At 46.9% G+C, this 15,512-nt stretch overlaps 1 protein-coding gene across 1 annotated transcript; it reads right to left on the bottom strand.

Annotated features, from left to right (window-relative positions):
• Positions 1-13,061: 13,061 nt before the first annotated feature.
• Positions 13,062-13,994, bottom strand: LOC309553025 (olfactory receptor 5AR1-like; the record flags this gene model as incomplete). The annotated part of the gene is made up of 1 exon (XM_082253926.1): positions 13,062-13,994. The coding sequence occupies one exon, from the start codon at positions 13,992-13,994 to the stop codon at positions 13,062-13,064; it is 933 nt and encodes a 310-aa protein (XP_082110052.1).
• Between the last annotated feature and the right edge of the window lie 1,518 nt (positions 13,995-15,512).

Raw genomic sequence — 15,512 nt, 5'->3', positions numbered from 1 at the left:
GTTGAGACGATCCCAAGCCCCCAGGGTCAGAGAGGTCAGGCTGCCTGGTGCGGGTATTGACCCATGAAGGTGTAAGGGAGTCCATGGAAGTGCCCTGAGATCCAAGGGGGAGAGAACTTGCTCAATTTGTACCCACAATTTTTTGGGGCTGTTGTGGAACCAATCCACCAGGCGTGTCCGGGTCGCCGCGCGATGGTAAAGGGCAAAGTCCGGAATACCGGTACCACCTCTGGACTTCGGGAGAGAGAGCGTTACATACCTCAGACGAGGTCGATTATGGAGCCATACGAAACGGTAAAGGGCTTTGCGTAATTTATCAAAGAAAGGGGTTGGTATAGAAACAGGTAATGCTTGGAACAAATACAGGAAGCGAGGGAGGATGTCCATCTTCAGTACATTGATCCGTCCAAACCAATTCAACCGTTGCGAAGAGTGGGTAGAGAGATCAGAGAGGGTTTTAGTTAGGAGGGGGATAAAGTTTTCAGCGAAAAGGCGGGTTGGGTCCGAAGGGAAAGTGATACCCAGGTAGCGGATGGAAGACGATCCAGTCTTGAAGGGGTACGTGTTCGAAATGCGGGCAAGGGTCGACTTAGACAGGGAGATATTCAGAATTTCTGATTTGGAGTGGTTCACTTTGAAGTTGCTCACTAGGCTAAAGTCAGAGAATTCGGCCAGTATCGCAGGCAAGGATCGGTGGGGTGAGGTGACATAAAGCAGCAAATCATGAGCAATCAGCGCAAGTTTGGAGTGAATGGGGCCAGTGGAAATCCCGCAAATGTCAGGATTAGACCGGAGAGCGATGGCCAAGTGTTCCATCACAAGGACATATAGGAGTGGAGATAGGGGGCACCCCTGACGCGTGCCGTTATGGATGCCGAAGGCAGGAGACAGGGACCCGTTGATCCGAATTCTAGCGGATGGGGAGTCATACAGGGCCATGATCCTAGTCAGCATCAGAGGGCCAAGCCCGATTTGTTTTTAGGCGTAAGAAGTCCCAGTCCACACGGTCGAAGGCCTTTTCGGCATCCACCGTCAGCAGACATAAGGGGACGTCATGCGTGCGAGCATAGTCATTGAGAAGAAGAGTCTTCAGGTTGTTGTCCCTAGCCTCTCGCCCCTGGACAAAACCCACCTGATCCTTATGGATGAGCCCCGGCAGAAGCGGCTTCAAACGGGTCGCCAGGATCTTTGCATAAAGTTTGAGGTCCACTCCAATCAGGGATATGGGCCTGTAGTTGGAGCACAACGAGGGGTCCTTCCCTGGTTTCGGAATGAGGGATATGTGCGCTTCCAACGTCTGAGACGGGAAGGCATATCCATCAGAGATGGAGTTGAAGACCCGAGCTAGGAAAGGGGCCAGGAGAGGGCTAAAGATCTTGAAGAATTTGGCCGTAAAGCCATCGGGGCCAGGACTCTTGCCAGAGGGGGTTGATGCTATAGCCGCTAGTACCTCGTCCTCCGAAATAGGCAATTCCAGGTCTGTCACAGATTCAGGATCCAGGCACGGCAGGGCCGTCTTAGTAATATATGCAGCCTTAGCAGTGGTAGGGGCAGCTTGGGAGTCGTGGGGTAGAGACGCAGAGATGTGGTACAGTGTTTGGTAGAAGTCGGTAAAAGACTGACCAATCTGGGCCGGGGTCGTAACAAGGGACCCAGAGGGGTCATGAGTCTGGGTGATAAAAGTGGAAGGGGTCCGCGGGTGGAGAGCGGTAGCAAGCGGGCGGCCGCATTTATCCAGAAACTTGTACCTGTGAAGGGCCAGTTTCTGGTCATACGTGCGGGCCGAGGCTACATAAAGGTCTCTAAGTTGGGACCTGGCTGTAGATAGGTCGGCAAGGGCAGCATCAGAAGGATTCTCTCTATGGGCCGTCTCAAGCGTGCGAAGCCCAAGGGTCGCATCTGCTATAGAGGCCGACCGCGCCTTCTTGAGGCGTGTACCGAGTTGGATAAAGGTTCCCCTAAGTACGGCCTTGAGTGCCTCCCATTGTAGTGGGGGGGACGTAGGGTCGTCAGCGTGGTCCGAAAAAAAATGCTAGATGGCAGCGGAGATCGTGTCAACACAGTCTGGCATTGCCAACAGTGAATCGTTAAGTCTCCAGGTCCACTCCCGAATCGGCGCGGCCGGAGGGGAGAGCGTGAGAAAAATCGGAGAGTGATCAGACCAAACCAACGTCCCCACGTCAGTATCAGGGGACCAGTCTAAGCAGCTATTATCCACAAAAAAATAGTCGATTCTACTGTATGACCGGTGTGCAGAGGAGAAATGGGTGTATTCCTGGGAAGTCGGATGAAGAACCCTCCAAATGTCAACTAGGTGCATGTCATGCAGGGCATGCCTCAGGGCCTTCAGCTTCGCATACGAGAGAGACGACTGAGAGGAAGAGGTATCTAAACCAGGGTCCAGGGGGAGATTAAAGTCTCCACCCAGGATAACCCTCCCCTCTGCGAATCCGACAAGAAGTTCTAGGTACTGCAGAGCCAGGGCGACTTGATCAGTATTGGGTAGGTAGAAATTGGCAACTGTATACTTCAAACCCCAGAGAGAAAACTTAACCAGTACATACCTGCCATGTGGGTCTACAACATGATCAATCAGGTTGATGGGTAGAGACTTATGGAATGCAACGGATACCCCTTTGGACTTCTGGAGTGGATTAGAGCTGTGGAACCATCTATTAAAGTACCTGTTGGAACAAGAGGGGACAGAAGTGGAGCAAAAATGCGTCTCCTGTAGAAGCAGCACATTAACGTGACGTTTGTGCATGTGGTAGAGAACCTGACCCCGTTTAGAGGCATTGTTGAGGCCCTGAACATTATAGGAGCCCAGGGCAAGCCGGGGGCGGGTACTCACTGTGTGGGCCATAACGGGATGCACGCAGAGAAATGCGGAGTGGACAGAGAAAAAGAAGGGAGAACTCCATCAGAAGGAATGGGTCGGAGCCCGGTACTAGAGGAAAGGAGCAGATGAACAGAAGGAGTAGAGAGAAGGCGGAGCACCAGAGGAGAAGGAGCAAGGGTGGAGTTCAGCGGAGACAGGGGAGGCTCCGAAGGGAGGAGCCAGGAAAGCTAAACTGACCGATGCAGGGCACCGTATAAGATACTCTTAACAAGCACGGATTGTGCTCAACCCATGGGGGGTATAGTCACGAAGAAGGAGTCAGAAACTCATAGGTAGGTCCGGCTACTCAGCAGACCTGAGAAGAAACAAATGTAAACACCTGAGTAAGGCAATTAAGGCAGATTAGAGCTCAACATGTCGGGAGCTGTGGAAAAAATAAACATAATAAGTCACAGAGAATCAAGAAGAAGTCCGCAGGCAGGACCCGGGCACATCAGGACAGATAGCTGGGGAGGTAGAGTGCATGTTCTTCAGGCTTCCGGGGACTGGGGTCTAGGAGGTCCGCGGCTATGGGAAATAGATCTGGAACAGGGGCGGCGGCTCCTCTGAGGAAGAGGGCCCGGGAGCTGGGGCCTCAGCCGGTCATCAGGGGGATCTAGCCAGTTTGGGATATCCACTGGAGCATGATCCAAGAAGGAGAAGAAGTCAGGCAACTGGTCGGGATCTGCCAGCACAAATTTGCGTGAATGAAAAGTCACCTTGATGCTGAAAGGGATGCCCCCACGTGTAGGTAGCTCCAATTTGGTGCAGCAGGTCTAGTATGGGTCGGACCACCCGCCGCATATACAGGGTATTGCGGGAAAGGTCAGGGTAGAGGTGTATGGAGGAGCCATCAAAGTCTACGGGTCCCAATTGCCAGGCCTTTTGCATGATTTCTTCTTTCAAGGTATAATAATGGACCCTGCACAACACGACATGGTGGCGACCATCGCCTCCCCCACTTGGGCCCCCCACCCTGTGCACTCTGTCCAGGTCAATGGGGGTGGTCGGTGCTCGTTCCAGGACTTGGTTAAGAATGGCTAGTACTGTGGGTTTGAGGTCTGCATTAGAGGTGGCTTCGGGGAGCCCTTGGATCCTGATGTTATTTCTGCGGCTCCTGTTTTCCCCATCATCAATGCGGAGTTGCTGTTGGCGCAGGCGTCGGAGATGGTCCCGGGAGGCAGCTTCCAGTGCAGTCAGGCGGGTTTCATGGACCTCTTGGGTGGCGACCACGGACGCCACTGCAGAGTCAGTGACGGAGATTTGCTGGCGAACTGCGTTCAGTTCAGCATGCAGTGAGAGTTCCATCTTGGAGGCCCAGGAGTCAAAGTCCGAGCGAAAAGCCGACAGGAGGGAGGCCGTCTCAGACCTGAGGGGACCCCCATCTGCAAGTTGTTCCAATTCTCCACAGGAGGTAGAGGGGCAGGGCGGGATGGGAGTTGAAGGCGTAGTGTCCGTGAGAGGCGCTTGAGTCCCCAGTTAGGGAGGAGGGCAAGGAAGCTGAAGGGGGAGGCTTAGTTTTGCCCCCTTTGCAGCCAGGAGCCATCTTGTCGGGTCTGGGAGATCGGGGTTCTGTAGGCGCAGTGCGAAATAAATAGCGTTGTATGGAGCTTTGTTGGAGTTCTGGAGAGTCAGTGGGGTGGGAAGTGCCCGCCGACATGTGGAATGCAGGTGTAGCTAGACTGAGAGGTCAGCTGCCGGAGCCAGATGGTCCCTCGGCTCAGCACTGCATGGTTGCTATCTTCAAATCAGGGGTACATAGATCCACAGACGTATTTAGGGTGTAACGTGAATAGCATGAACAGTAGCAGCCGTCAGAGCAAGCATCCACACTTACAGCCACTCAAACGATCAGAAAACTGCAAGGTGAGAGATAACTGTATAGTGAAAGCAAGAAATTGTCACAGGTGTCTGGGTGCAATACTCTGCAGAGCATTGCAGAGCATCTCGAACAGTCCGGTTGCAGTTAGCCATGTAAGTGGAGGTGGTGGTGACTGGCATAGGAGACGTGTTAGGGGTCGCACCACGTCCTCGGGTCCACAGTGGAGGGAAAGTAGGAGGGTCCCACGTAGGCCGCAACTCCTGCAGGGGGGAATCCCTTGTTGTGGCAGGGATAAGCTGGGCCAGCGGCTACTCAAGCTCCCTCCCAGTGAGGCAGATGAGGCCTGGGATCAGGATTCCTGGCAGGGTGTGAGTCCCAGGGGTGCCCAGCAAATGTGAGAGGGCTGGGAAGATGGCGGCCGGGTGTTGGCATGTAGGCCGCGGCCGATTATGGAGAGGGTCTTGGAGGCACAGCGGAGCCGGTCAGGGCAGAGCACTGTGGGGCAGGATAGCGTGTGAGGATGCTGTGGGTGCCTACCTCCCCTCCTCCCCTGTCAAAATTTTTTCCCTGATGGGTCCCCCAGAGTCTGGGCAGGCGTATTGGGGCAGTGATGAGCGGTGAAATAGAGCAAGAAGGGAGGATTACTGTGGATTAGGCAGCAAGATCGGCGGAGCTCCTCACAGAGACGTCCGCCTTGGTTCACTTCAGGTCACGCCCCTAACTGACATTTATGACACTTTTGGGGGGACCAGTGACATTACTACAGTAATCAGTGCTAAAAATATGCACTGTTACTGTAATAATGATATTGGCAGGGAAGGGATTAACCCAGGGGCGATCAAAGGGTTAAATGTGAGCCTAGGGGTTCTAACTGTGAGGGGGATGGGCTTGTGGAATCAACACAAAGACCTGTGATCCTATATAGGAGGATCACAGGCACTCTGTGTTCATTCCTGAGAGAACAACGGTCTGCTGTGTTTACAACAGCAGATCACCGTTATTTCTTCATGGGGAGCGATCGTGAGTGTCCGGCAGCAATCGCAGCTGCCGGCCCCATAAGTCAACTTCCCCGCTGGCTAATTGGGGTGCGAACACACCTCCGGTGCGTGCGTGCACCCAGGAGCTCTCCCTCGAACCGCCGTACAGGCACGGCAGTTTGCACAGCCGAGCCAGTCTGCGGCGGGCGGTCGGCAAGTAGTTATTCTTCTTCTGGTGAAGCCATTCCTTTGTTGATTTGGATGTATGCTTTGGGTCGTTGTCATGCTGAAAGATTAAGTTCTTCATGTTCAGCTTTCTAGCAGAAGCCTGAAGGTTTCGAGCCAATATTGACTGGTATTTGGAACTGTTCACAATTTCCTCTACCTTGACTAAGGCCTCTGTTCTAGCTGAAGAAATACAGCCCAAAAGCATGATGCTGCCACCACCATGCTTCATGGTGGGTATGGTGTTCTTTTGGTGATGTGCAGTGTTGTTTTTGTGCCAAATATATCTTTTGGAATTATGGCCAAAAAGTTCAACCTTGGTTTCATCAGACCATAGCACATTTTCCCACATGCTTTTGGGAGACTTCAGATGTGTTTTTGCAAAATTTACTTGGGCTTGGATGTTTTTCTTCATAAGAAAAGGCTTCCGTCTTGCCACTCTACCCCATATCCCAGACATACGAAGAATTACGGAGAATGTTGTCACATGTACCACACAGCAAGTACTTGCCAGATATTCCTACAGTTCCTCTAATGTTGCTGTAGGCATCTTGGCAGCCTCCCTGACCTTGTCTTTTCATCAATTTTGGAGGGACGTCCAGTTCTGTTCTTGGTAATGACACTGTTGTGCCATATTTTCTCCACTTGATGTTGACTGTCTTCACTGTGTTCCATGGTATATCTAATGCCTTGGAAACTCTTTTGTACCTTTCTCCTGACCGATACCTTTGGAAGCTCCCTGTGGACCATGGCTTTTCCTGTAGTACATGACTAAGAAAATGTCAGGAAAGACCTACTAGAACAGCTGAACTTTTTTGGGGTTAATCAGAGGCATTTTAAATGATGACAGGTGTGTACTGACTCCTATTTAACCACTTCAATACAGGGCACTTTCACCCCCTTCCTGCCCAGGCCAATTTTCAGCTTTCAGTGCTGTCGCATTTTGAGTGACAATTGCGCGGTCATGCAGCACTGTACCCAAACAACATTTTTAGCTGGGGGTGATGTTGTGTATGGCCTTGTATGTTGTGGTTAGTATTTTGAGTTTTATATGATGGGGTAGGGGAAGCCAATGAAGAGATTGTCAGAGAGGGGAAGCAGTCGCGGATCGGTTAGTAAGGTGTAATAATCTGGCAGCAGCATTCATGATAGACTGAAGGGGGATAGCATGTGTAAAGGTAGGCCAGTGAGGAGGGAGTTGCGGTAATCAAGGTGGGAAATAACCAAGGAGTTAATAACTTGTTTTGTGTTGTCATTAGTTAGGAAGGGACGAATTCTGGAGATGTTACGGGGGTTAGGGAGGCAAGATTTAGCCAGTGATTGGATGCGGGGGCTGAAGGAGAGATCAGAGTCTAGGATTGCACCCAGCACCTTGGCATGTGTGGAAGGACCAATGGTTGTGCAAGTGATCTCAATGGTAAAGTCGTGCGGAGGGAATCAGGGAGGAGTAAATGTTACACTCTCAGTCTTAGAAAGGTTGAGTTTGAGGAAGTGATATGACATCCATACTGATATGTCACTCAGTAAGTTTGTGATGCGTGAGGAGATTGAGGCGGTGAGTTAAAGAGTCGAGAGATAGATCTGGGTGTCGTCAGCATAAAGGTGGTAACAGAAGCCGTGGGAGGTTATCAACTGGCCAAGGGAAGAGGTATAGAAACACAATAGGAGGGGCCCCAGAACAGAGCCTTGGGGTACCCCAACAGAAAGAGGAAGAGGAGCGGAGGAGATGTTGTTGTATGTGACTCTGAAAGTGCGCGGAGATAGGTAGGAGGAGAACCCGAAAATAGCAGAGTCGCGGAGGCCAAGGGAGTGGAGTTTATTGAGGAAGAGTGGGTGGTCAACTGTGTCGAAGGCCACAGAAAATTCTAAGAGTATGAGTATGAAGCATTGGCCATTGGTTTTAGCAGTTAGTAGGTCATTGGTGAGTTTTAGTACGACAATTTCTCTCAAATGTTGTGGACGGAAGCCAGACTGTAGGGGATCAAGAAGGTTGTTGTCAGTGAGGTAGCAACTCATACGATTGTGGACAAGGCATTCAAGAAGCTTGGAGGCAAATGGGAGCAGGGAAATTGGTCTTATGTTTTCTAGACAGGTGGGGTCTAGTGAGGGTTTTTTAAGTATGAGGGTAACCAGTGCATGTTTGAGCAGCAAGGGAAAGGTACCGGAAGAGAGGGAGAGGTTGAAGATGTGGGTTAGAGAGTTTAGGATAGAGCAGGAGGGTGTTCGCAGTAGTTGCGAGGGGACAGGGTACAGGGAACAGGTAGTGAGGTGGGCTGTGGAAAGGAGTTTGGCAACTTCATCAGTGGTAACAGGGTTGAAGAAGGAAAGTGTTGAGTTTTGGAGTTGGACATGAGGTGTCTAAAATCCACACAATTCGTAATAAGATATCCATTGGATATCTTATCACGGATTGTGTTAATTGTGTTTTTGAAGTGATTGGCAATCTCCTGGGCAGTAAGCAAGTTGTTGGGTGGAGGCAGAGAGTGGTGGAGTAAGGAATTAAGGGTGGAGAAGAGTTGACAAGGTTTGGATGAGAGGGTTTTAATAAGAGTGATGTAGTAGGTTTGTTTAGCGGAGTTGTATTTTAGTAGGGCCGATTTATAGAGGGTGAAGTCTTGTAGGGATTTTGTTTTTCGCCACACTCACTCAAGAGCACGGCTGCCCTGATGGGCACTGATGATGAGGCACTTATATGCAGCACTGATGGGCACTGATAGGCGGCACTTATGGGCACTCATAGGTGGCACTCATGGGCACTGATAAGCCGCTCTGATGGGCACTGATAAGCCGCACTGATGGGCACTTATAGGCAGCACTGATGATCCCCGATGGGTGGTTCTGATGGGCAATGATGGGCACTAATGGGGGGGCACTGATGGGCAATAATAGATGACACTGATATGCAACACTAATGAGGAGGCACTGACAGGCATTACTGATGGGCACTGATTGGCATCCTTGATGGGCATTGATTTGCATTCCTGGTGAGCACAGGCTGGCATCCCTGGTGGGAACAGGTTGGCATCCCTGGTGGGCTCTAGTGAGCATCCTTGAGGCCGCACTGGTGGAAACTGATGAGGTGGCACTGATGATGAGACACTAATATGCAGCACTGATGTGCACTGATAGGCGGCACTGATATGAAGCACTGTTGAGCAAGGATAGGTGGCACTGTTATGCAGCACAGATGGCCACTGATAGGCGGCACTGGTGGGCACTCGTAAGATGAACTGATGGGCACTGACGTGGCAATCATGGGCATTGATAGGCAGCACTGGTGGGCACTGATAGATGGCACTGATAGGCAGCACTTATTAGGAGGCAATGACAGGAATTACTGATGGGCACTGATTGGCATCCCTAAAGGGCACCGATTGGCATCTTTGATGGGCATTGATTTACGTCCCTGGTGAGCACAGGTTGGCATCCCTGGTGGGCACAGGTTGGCATCTCTGGTGGGCTCTAGTGAGCATCCTTGAGGCCACACTGATGGACACTGATGAGGTGGCACTGATGGGCACTGATGATGAGGCACTAATATGCAGCACTGATAGGCAGCACTGATATGCAACACTGTTGAGCAAGGATAGGTGGCACTGTTATGCAGCACGGATGGCCACTGATAGGCGGCACTGATGGGCACTCGTAGGAGGCACTGATGTGCACTGAAATGTGGCAATGATGGGCATTGATGGGTAGCACTGGTGGACACTGATAGATGGCACTGATAGGCAGCACTGAGTAGGAGGCAATGACAGGCATTACTGATGGGCACTGATTGGCATCCCTAAAGGGCACTGATTGGCATCCATGATGGACACTGATTTGCATCCCTGCTGGGCATAGGTTGGCATCCCTGGTGGGCATGGGTTGGCATCTCTGGTGGGCTCTAGTGGGCATCCTTGATGGGTCTGTACTGATAATCAACATGCTGATTTTCAGTGCAGACCCCCATGTCAGGAGAGCCGCTGATCGGCTCTCCTCTACACGCGCCTTGTCAGCGCGAATAGAGGAAAAGCCAATAAATGGCACTTCTTGCTTACAATGTGACCAGCTGTGATTGGACACATCTGATCACATAGGCTCTTTACCATGATCGGAGCTGCAGTGTGTCACTCTAGCTTATTTTGCTGGGCGTCATATGATGCCCAGTCAGGATAATACAACCACCCTGCGGCCGTCATTTTGCATACGGCGGGCCGGAAGTGGTTAACATGAGTTTGAATGTGATTGCTTAATTCTGAACACTTCTGAGCTACATTTCCAGTTATAAAAGGGTGTGCACACTTATACAACCACATTATTTTAGTATTCAATTTTTACTTCCCCCCCTAAAATATTTCAGTTTGTTTTTCAATTGAGTTGCACAGTTTATAGGCCACATTAAAGGTGGAAAAAGTTCTGAAATGATTTATCTTTGTCTTATTTTTTTACATCACAGAAACCTGACATTTTAACAGGGGGTGTAGACTTTTCATAGCCACTGTAATTTGATACTGAATAATTTAAAAATGATACATTTAATATAGATTATTACCTGTCATTCGCTTGCATGTTCACAGTATCCACCCTATGTTCGCTACTGCTTTGCCCACCCTAAGTGCACTACTTTATAGAGTCACCGAGAGAAAGGCTCCTTAAAGTACAATCATTGTGCTGCACTACCAAACTTAGCAAACATGGGCAACAAGTAAATATGATTTCTTCTATGTACATAAATACATTTAAAAACCTGGAACAATTTTTTTTTTTAAATGACGGGATAGAAAAAAGAAGCTAAATCTTTATCTGAAGTCCAATTTGTATTTTAGGAAAACAGAAGGTGGAGACACCGCACATGAGAACCCAGCCACTATATAGAAAGGTAAAGAAACTGTAACGGGACCACCGACCCACACTCTACTTGTGGTCTTCCATCAGTATACGGCTTCCTTGCAGTCATGAACATATATACCAGATTTTCCCAGCCGCCCTTATACAAAGCTAGCCAACAACTTAGCTTGTACTGGAATCACTCTTTATTGAACAGTCACACAGAATTTATATACAGCATGGACCTCCCCCTCCTGATCATATTACCACACACAGGTCAGGGGTTGCCTGATTACATTATCATATGCAGATGAAATTGTATACAGAAACAGAATTAACCTGAACTAATTATCTAGCCATCTGGACAGTGAGGTCATTAACATTTAATAATGGGACAGGCAAACTTAACACAATACACATCCCACCTCAAAACACACAATAGGACAAGACTGCCAATGACAGTCTGTCCGTCTCCTACATTGAAGTCCATGGAATACACATCTATGTATTGCTATGATTATTTAGGAGTCAGACTTTATGGCAACAGGCTATAGGTCTCACAGTGTAAAGTGGGATTAAATCTTCATATTTCTCTAGAGATATTGCTGACAAATATTACTGTCCCACTTGAAGCAATCCAAACCATTAAGTTTCTGTCTTTCACTCCCAGTGACAATGAGTACCGTCACAGAAACGTTTTCAGACTGAATTCCTCCTGGTTACACTCCTCTGACATGTTTCGTCCATCCCAGGGGTAGGCGGGGTGAAACATGTCAGAAGTGCATAGCCAGGAGGAGTTCAGGCTGAAGCTGAATCTTTACCTCTCTATTTACAGTAGAGCTACCCTCTGTTTTCGGATCTGTTTCTGCCAGCCTAGAGAGGTAAAGATACGGCTTTAGCCTGAGCTCCTCCTGGTTATGCTCCTTTGATATGTTTCACCCCACCTACTGGGATATGATTCAGTCCCCTAGGCAAAACATGTCAGAGGAGCGTAGCCAGGAAGAGTTCAGGCTGAAGCCATATCTTTACCTCTCTATATAGTGGCCGGGTTCCGGTGTGTGGCCTCTCTACCTTCTGGTTTTTGATCTGTTTCTGCCAGCCTGGATGAGCTTGTTTGAACATCAGCACCTGATCTGTGCTTTGGACTGCAGTGGGAAATTTTGCAGTGCTTTTAGCAGCTCCCCAAGCTTTTTGTATATGGGTCACAGATAGTATTTTAGTTTTGGATAAAGAAGGAATGCTTTAGAACACCTATCAAGTTTTTATTACTGTCTGTGTCCTCACTGGAGAGATTCACTTTCTCTATTTGTAATCAGGGACCTCATATGCTGCCAGCAGCGATCCTGCTGGCCTACGTCCTCCTGCATCAGGAATGAGATAGGGCACTGTACACCTGTAGTTTGGAAAAAAACGCCACCATTTTGGTCATATTCTCCCAGCCCAAAGCCCACCTCCAGAAATAAAGGAATGTCCACACATTCAGCCTTTGTAACTTTTTTACTGTAGCAGGAACAGCATGCACAGTTCTTTCCCATACACCAATATACCTCTTTGAACCTGACATCTTCAACACTGCACAGTTCAAATTGAGCTTTAACACGGGGATGCCGACTAGCATTTCCAGCTCCCTCACTGTAGGTTCCTTTGGATGGGATCTTCAGTGGGCTTATACTGGGCCTGCCCTGAAGGGCGTCCTTCACTTGGGCAATAACTTCACATAATGGTGTACTGCAGGCCATCTTTTCCCATCAATGTCTGCCCTCAAACCCTTTACCCTTTAGTACACACCTGGGGAAGGGATTTCCCTAAAAGATGTACTGACCCTTGCTTAGATATTTGTCTTGGTGACCATTGTCACCTGGACAAAAAGTGATTGGAAACCCAAAATGTTTTAATTTTTCCCAGAACAGGAGGTGAGGGGTTTAAAGTGATTTATTTTTACTTCCTATTTTGTCTCCTGGACAGGATCCATAATGGGACAAAACAGACACACAAAAAACTACAGAAGTTGCAATCACTCCCTATTCTTTCAATAAAAAAAGCTTTTGGATTTAGATATTTTCTTCAACTATGAGTCACTGACTCATAAGAGGTATGCAGCCAGTGAAGTCAAGACTACATACTCCTACATACTCCTGGGGCCAGTGACTCTAACATTTTAAGACTATACAGTATTTTCCATGTAGCTATATCTTGAATTAGCTGAGATTAAACTGGATTACCATGACAAGTAGGAAAGCTCAACAATGACTACTTCTATATCTCTTTCCGCACGGGTTATCATCAACCATCTTTTGATCTAGGTATGTTTAAGCTGGATAGGTATCATGATATCATATACTGTTTGTTAACGGGGGCTTTTCTGAAGCTGTCTTAAGATGGCCTTTTTTACCTCTTGGTTCCTCGGGCTGTAGATAAGAGGATTCAACATTGGAGTCACCACCGTGTAGAATACAGAGGATACCTTTTCCTGTTTTTTCAGGGTACTGGAGGATGGATGAAGGTAAGTACAGGAAACCGTAACATAGAAGATGGTAGCACACATAAGATGTGAGGAGCAGGTGCTAAACGCTTTCCTCCTGCCAGCCGCAGAGTTTATCCGTATGATAAATGGAATAATGAGAGTGTAGGAGACCAGGATTTCTGTCATTGAACTTAGGCCACAAAAACACACAAAGAAAAGGGTGACGATGGTGCAGGTGCGGGTTTTGGAACAAGACAACCTGACCAGTGGAGGGATGTCACAGTAGAAGTGGTCTATAAGGTTAGAGTCACAGAATTCAAGACTGAATAGACTGCTGGTCTGTGCAACTGACTGCGCAAAGCCAACAGAGAACGAGAGAATTACAAGACCAAGACATTTCTTCTTAGTCATTACTGACATGTAGTGGAGAGGGTGGCATATAGCGACATATCGATCATACGCCATTCCTGAGAGGATAAAGACCTCTGTAGCTACCAGTGCACAAAAGAAATAGAACTGAAGGCTGCAATCAATTAATGTGATTAATTTTCTCTCGGAAAGGAGGTCAAACAACATTTTAGGAGTAATTACTGAAGAGTAGAAGAGGTCCACCATAGACAGATATTTCAGTAAGTAGTACATTGGAGTGTGGAGGTTGGGTGAGATATGTACCGTTGCCATCATCCCAATATTTCCAAGCACGGTCACCATGTAAACCATCAAAAAGAGCACGAAGAGGAACGGGGCAACTAATTTATCATCAGCAAGACCAGAAAACTCAAACATGGTCACTTGAGTCTTGTTCTTGACATTCATGGTGTTTTTGGTCTGAAACAGTTGAAATAAACATCTTAAAACAACAACAGGTTCCTGCGAGCTACCCTTGAATAAGATTTTTAAAATGCCGCAAACACTTCACTTCTCATAAAAGTGTAAAATACCAAAATATATATATAACTATGTTGCGCAGAATAAAAATCCGATAATAAAACAATAAAACCAATACTGGTGCAAATTCAGTCTATTAATAAAAATCTCCTCAATAATAGGTGCAATAGGATAATATACCCCTGTTCTTCCTAATTAATAATTTGGCGTATATATAATACTCAATGTGAACTGTACATAATGTTTGGTAAATATAAATGTGTTAACACTTATAAAAAGAAACGACCATAAACAACCATAAAAAACCTCATAAATAAATCCTATAAAGGTGTGCAAAATAATTAAATAAAACAAGTGTTAAATATAGTGTCTCATAAACTGGAATGCAAAAATAAAAATAAAAATAAAAATAAATAAATACCAATATTTTTATTTTTGCATTCCAGTTTATGAGACACTATATTTAACACTTGTTTTATTTAATTATTTTGCACACCTTTAAAGGATTTATTTATGAGGTTTTTTATGGTTGTCGGTCACGGTGGATCGCAAATTAAGGCATTTTTGCACAGGCTTTGCACATTGCACTTCACAATTCATAACTTTTATATATTGGCAGAGAATATATTTATTTCTTTATTTTTATTAGTGTTAACACATTTATATTTACCAAACATATTGTACAGTTCACATTGAGTATTATATATACGCCAAATTATTAATTAGGAAGAACAGGGGTATATTATCCTATTGCACCTTTTATTGAGGAGATTTTAATTAATAGACTGCATTTGCACCAGTATTGGTTTTATTGTTTTATTATCGGATTTTTATTCTGCGCAACACAGTTATATATATATTTTGTTGAAATAAACATCTTATTTGTTTATGAAAATAGTATATATAAAGATTCTACCAATTGGGGTCCTACAGTAAATGTTAATACATTGAGACTGTTTTGTAAACATTTGCCGACCACCAGCAGTATATTTACTGCTGAAGGGCAGCTCCCCCAGGCACATAGCACCGCATGCGCACTGCACACCTCCCCTGGGGCACGCAGAGGCGCGGTCTGAATCAGCTGTGTCCACCAGACACAGTGGATTGTGGTCCTTGGTATCGGGTCGCTGTGAGCTGTGTGTAATTTCTTAATTTTCCAAAGAATTGTGAAAAAAAATTACAACTTCAAAAAAATCACCATTCCTCTTACTAAATACCGTGCACTGTCTATTTTTCAAAAAGGGGTCATTTGGGGGTTATTTGTACTGTCCTGGCATTGTAGGACCTTAGGAAATTTCACTACATTAGGAATTCTCAATTCTCAAATATATATATATATATATATATATATACAGTATATACCATAGTTTGTGGACTATATAACTTTTACACAGACTAAATCATATACACTGATTTGGGTTATTTTTTACCAAAGACATGTAGCAG

This window comes from Pelophylax lessonae (assembly GCF_965119305.1).
Source record: "Pelophylax lessonae genome assembly, chromosome: 4".
NCBI lineage: Eukaryota > Metazoa > Chordata > Amphibia > Anura > Ranidae > Pelophylax > Pelophylax lessonae.
The sequence above is the reverse complement of the archived record's forward strand: the minus strand, read 5'-3'. Positions and strand labels throughout refer to the sequence as shown.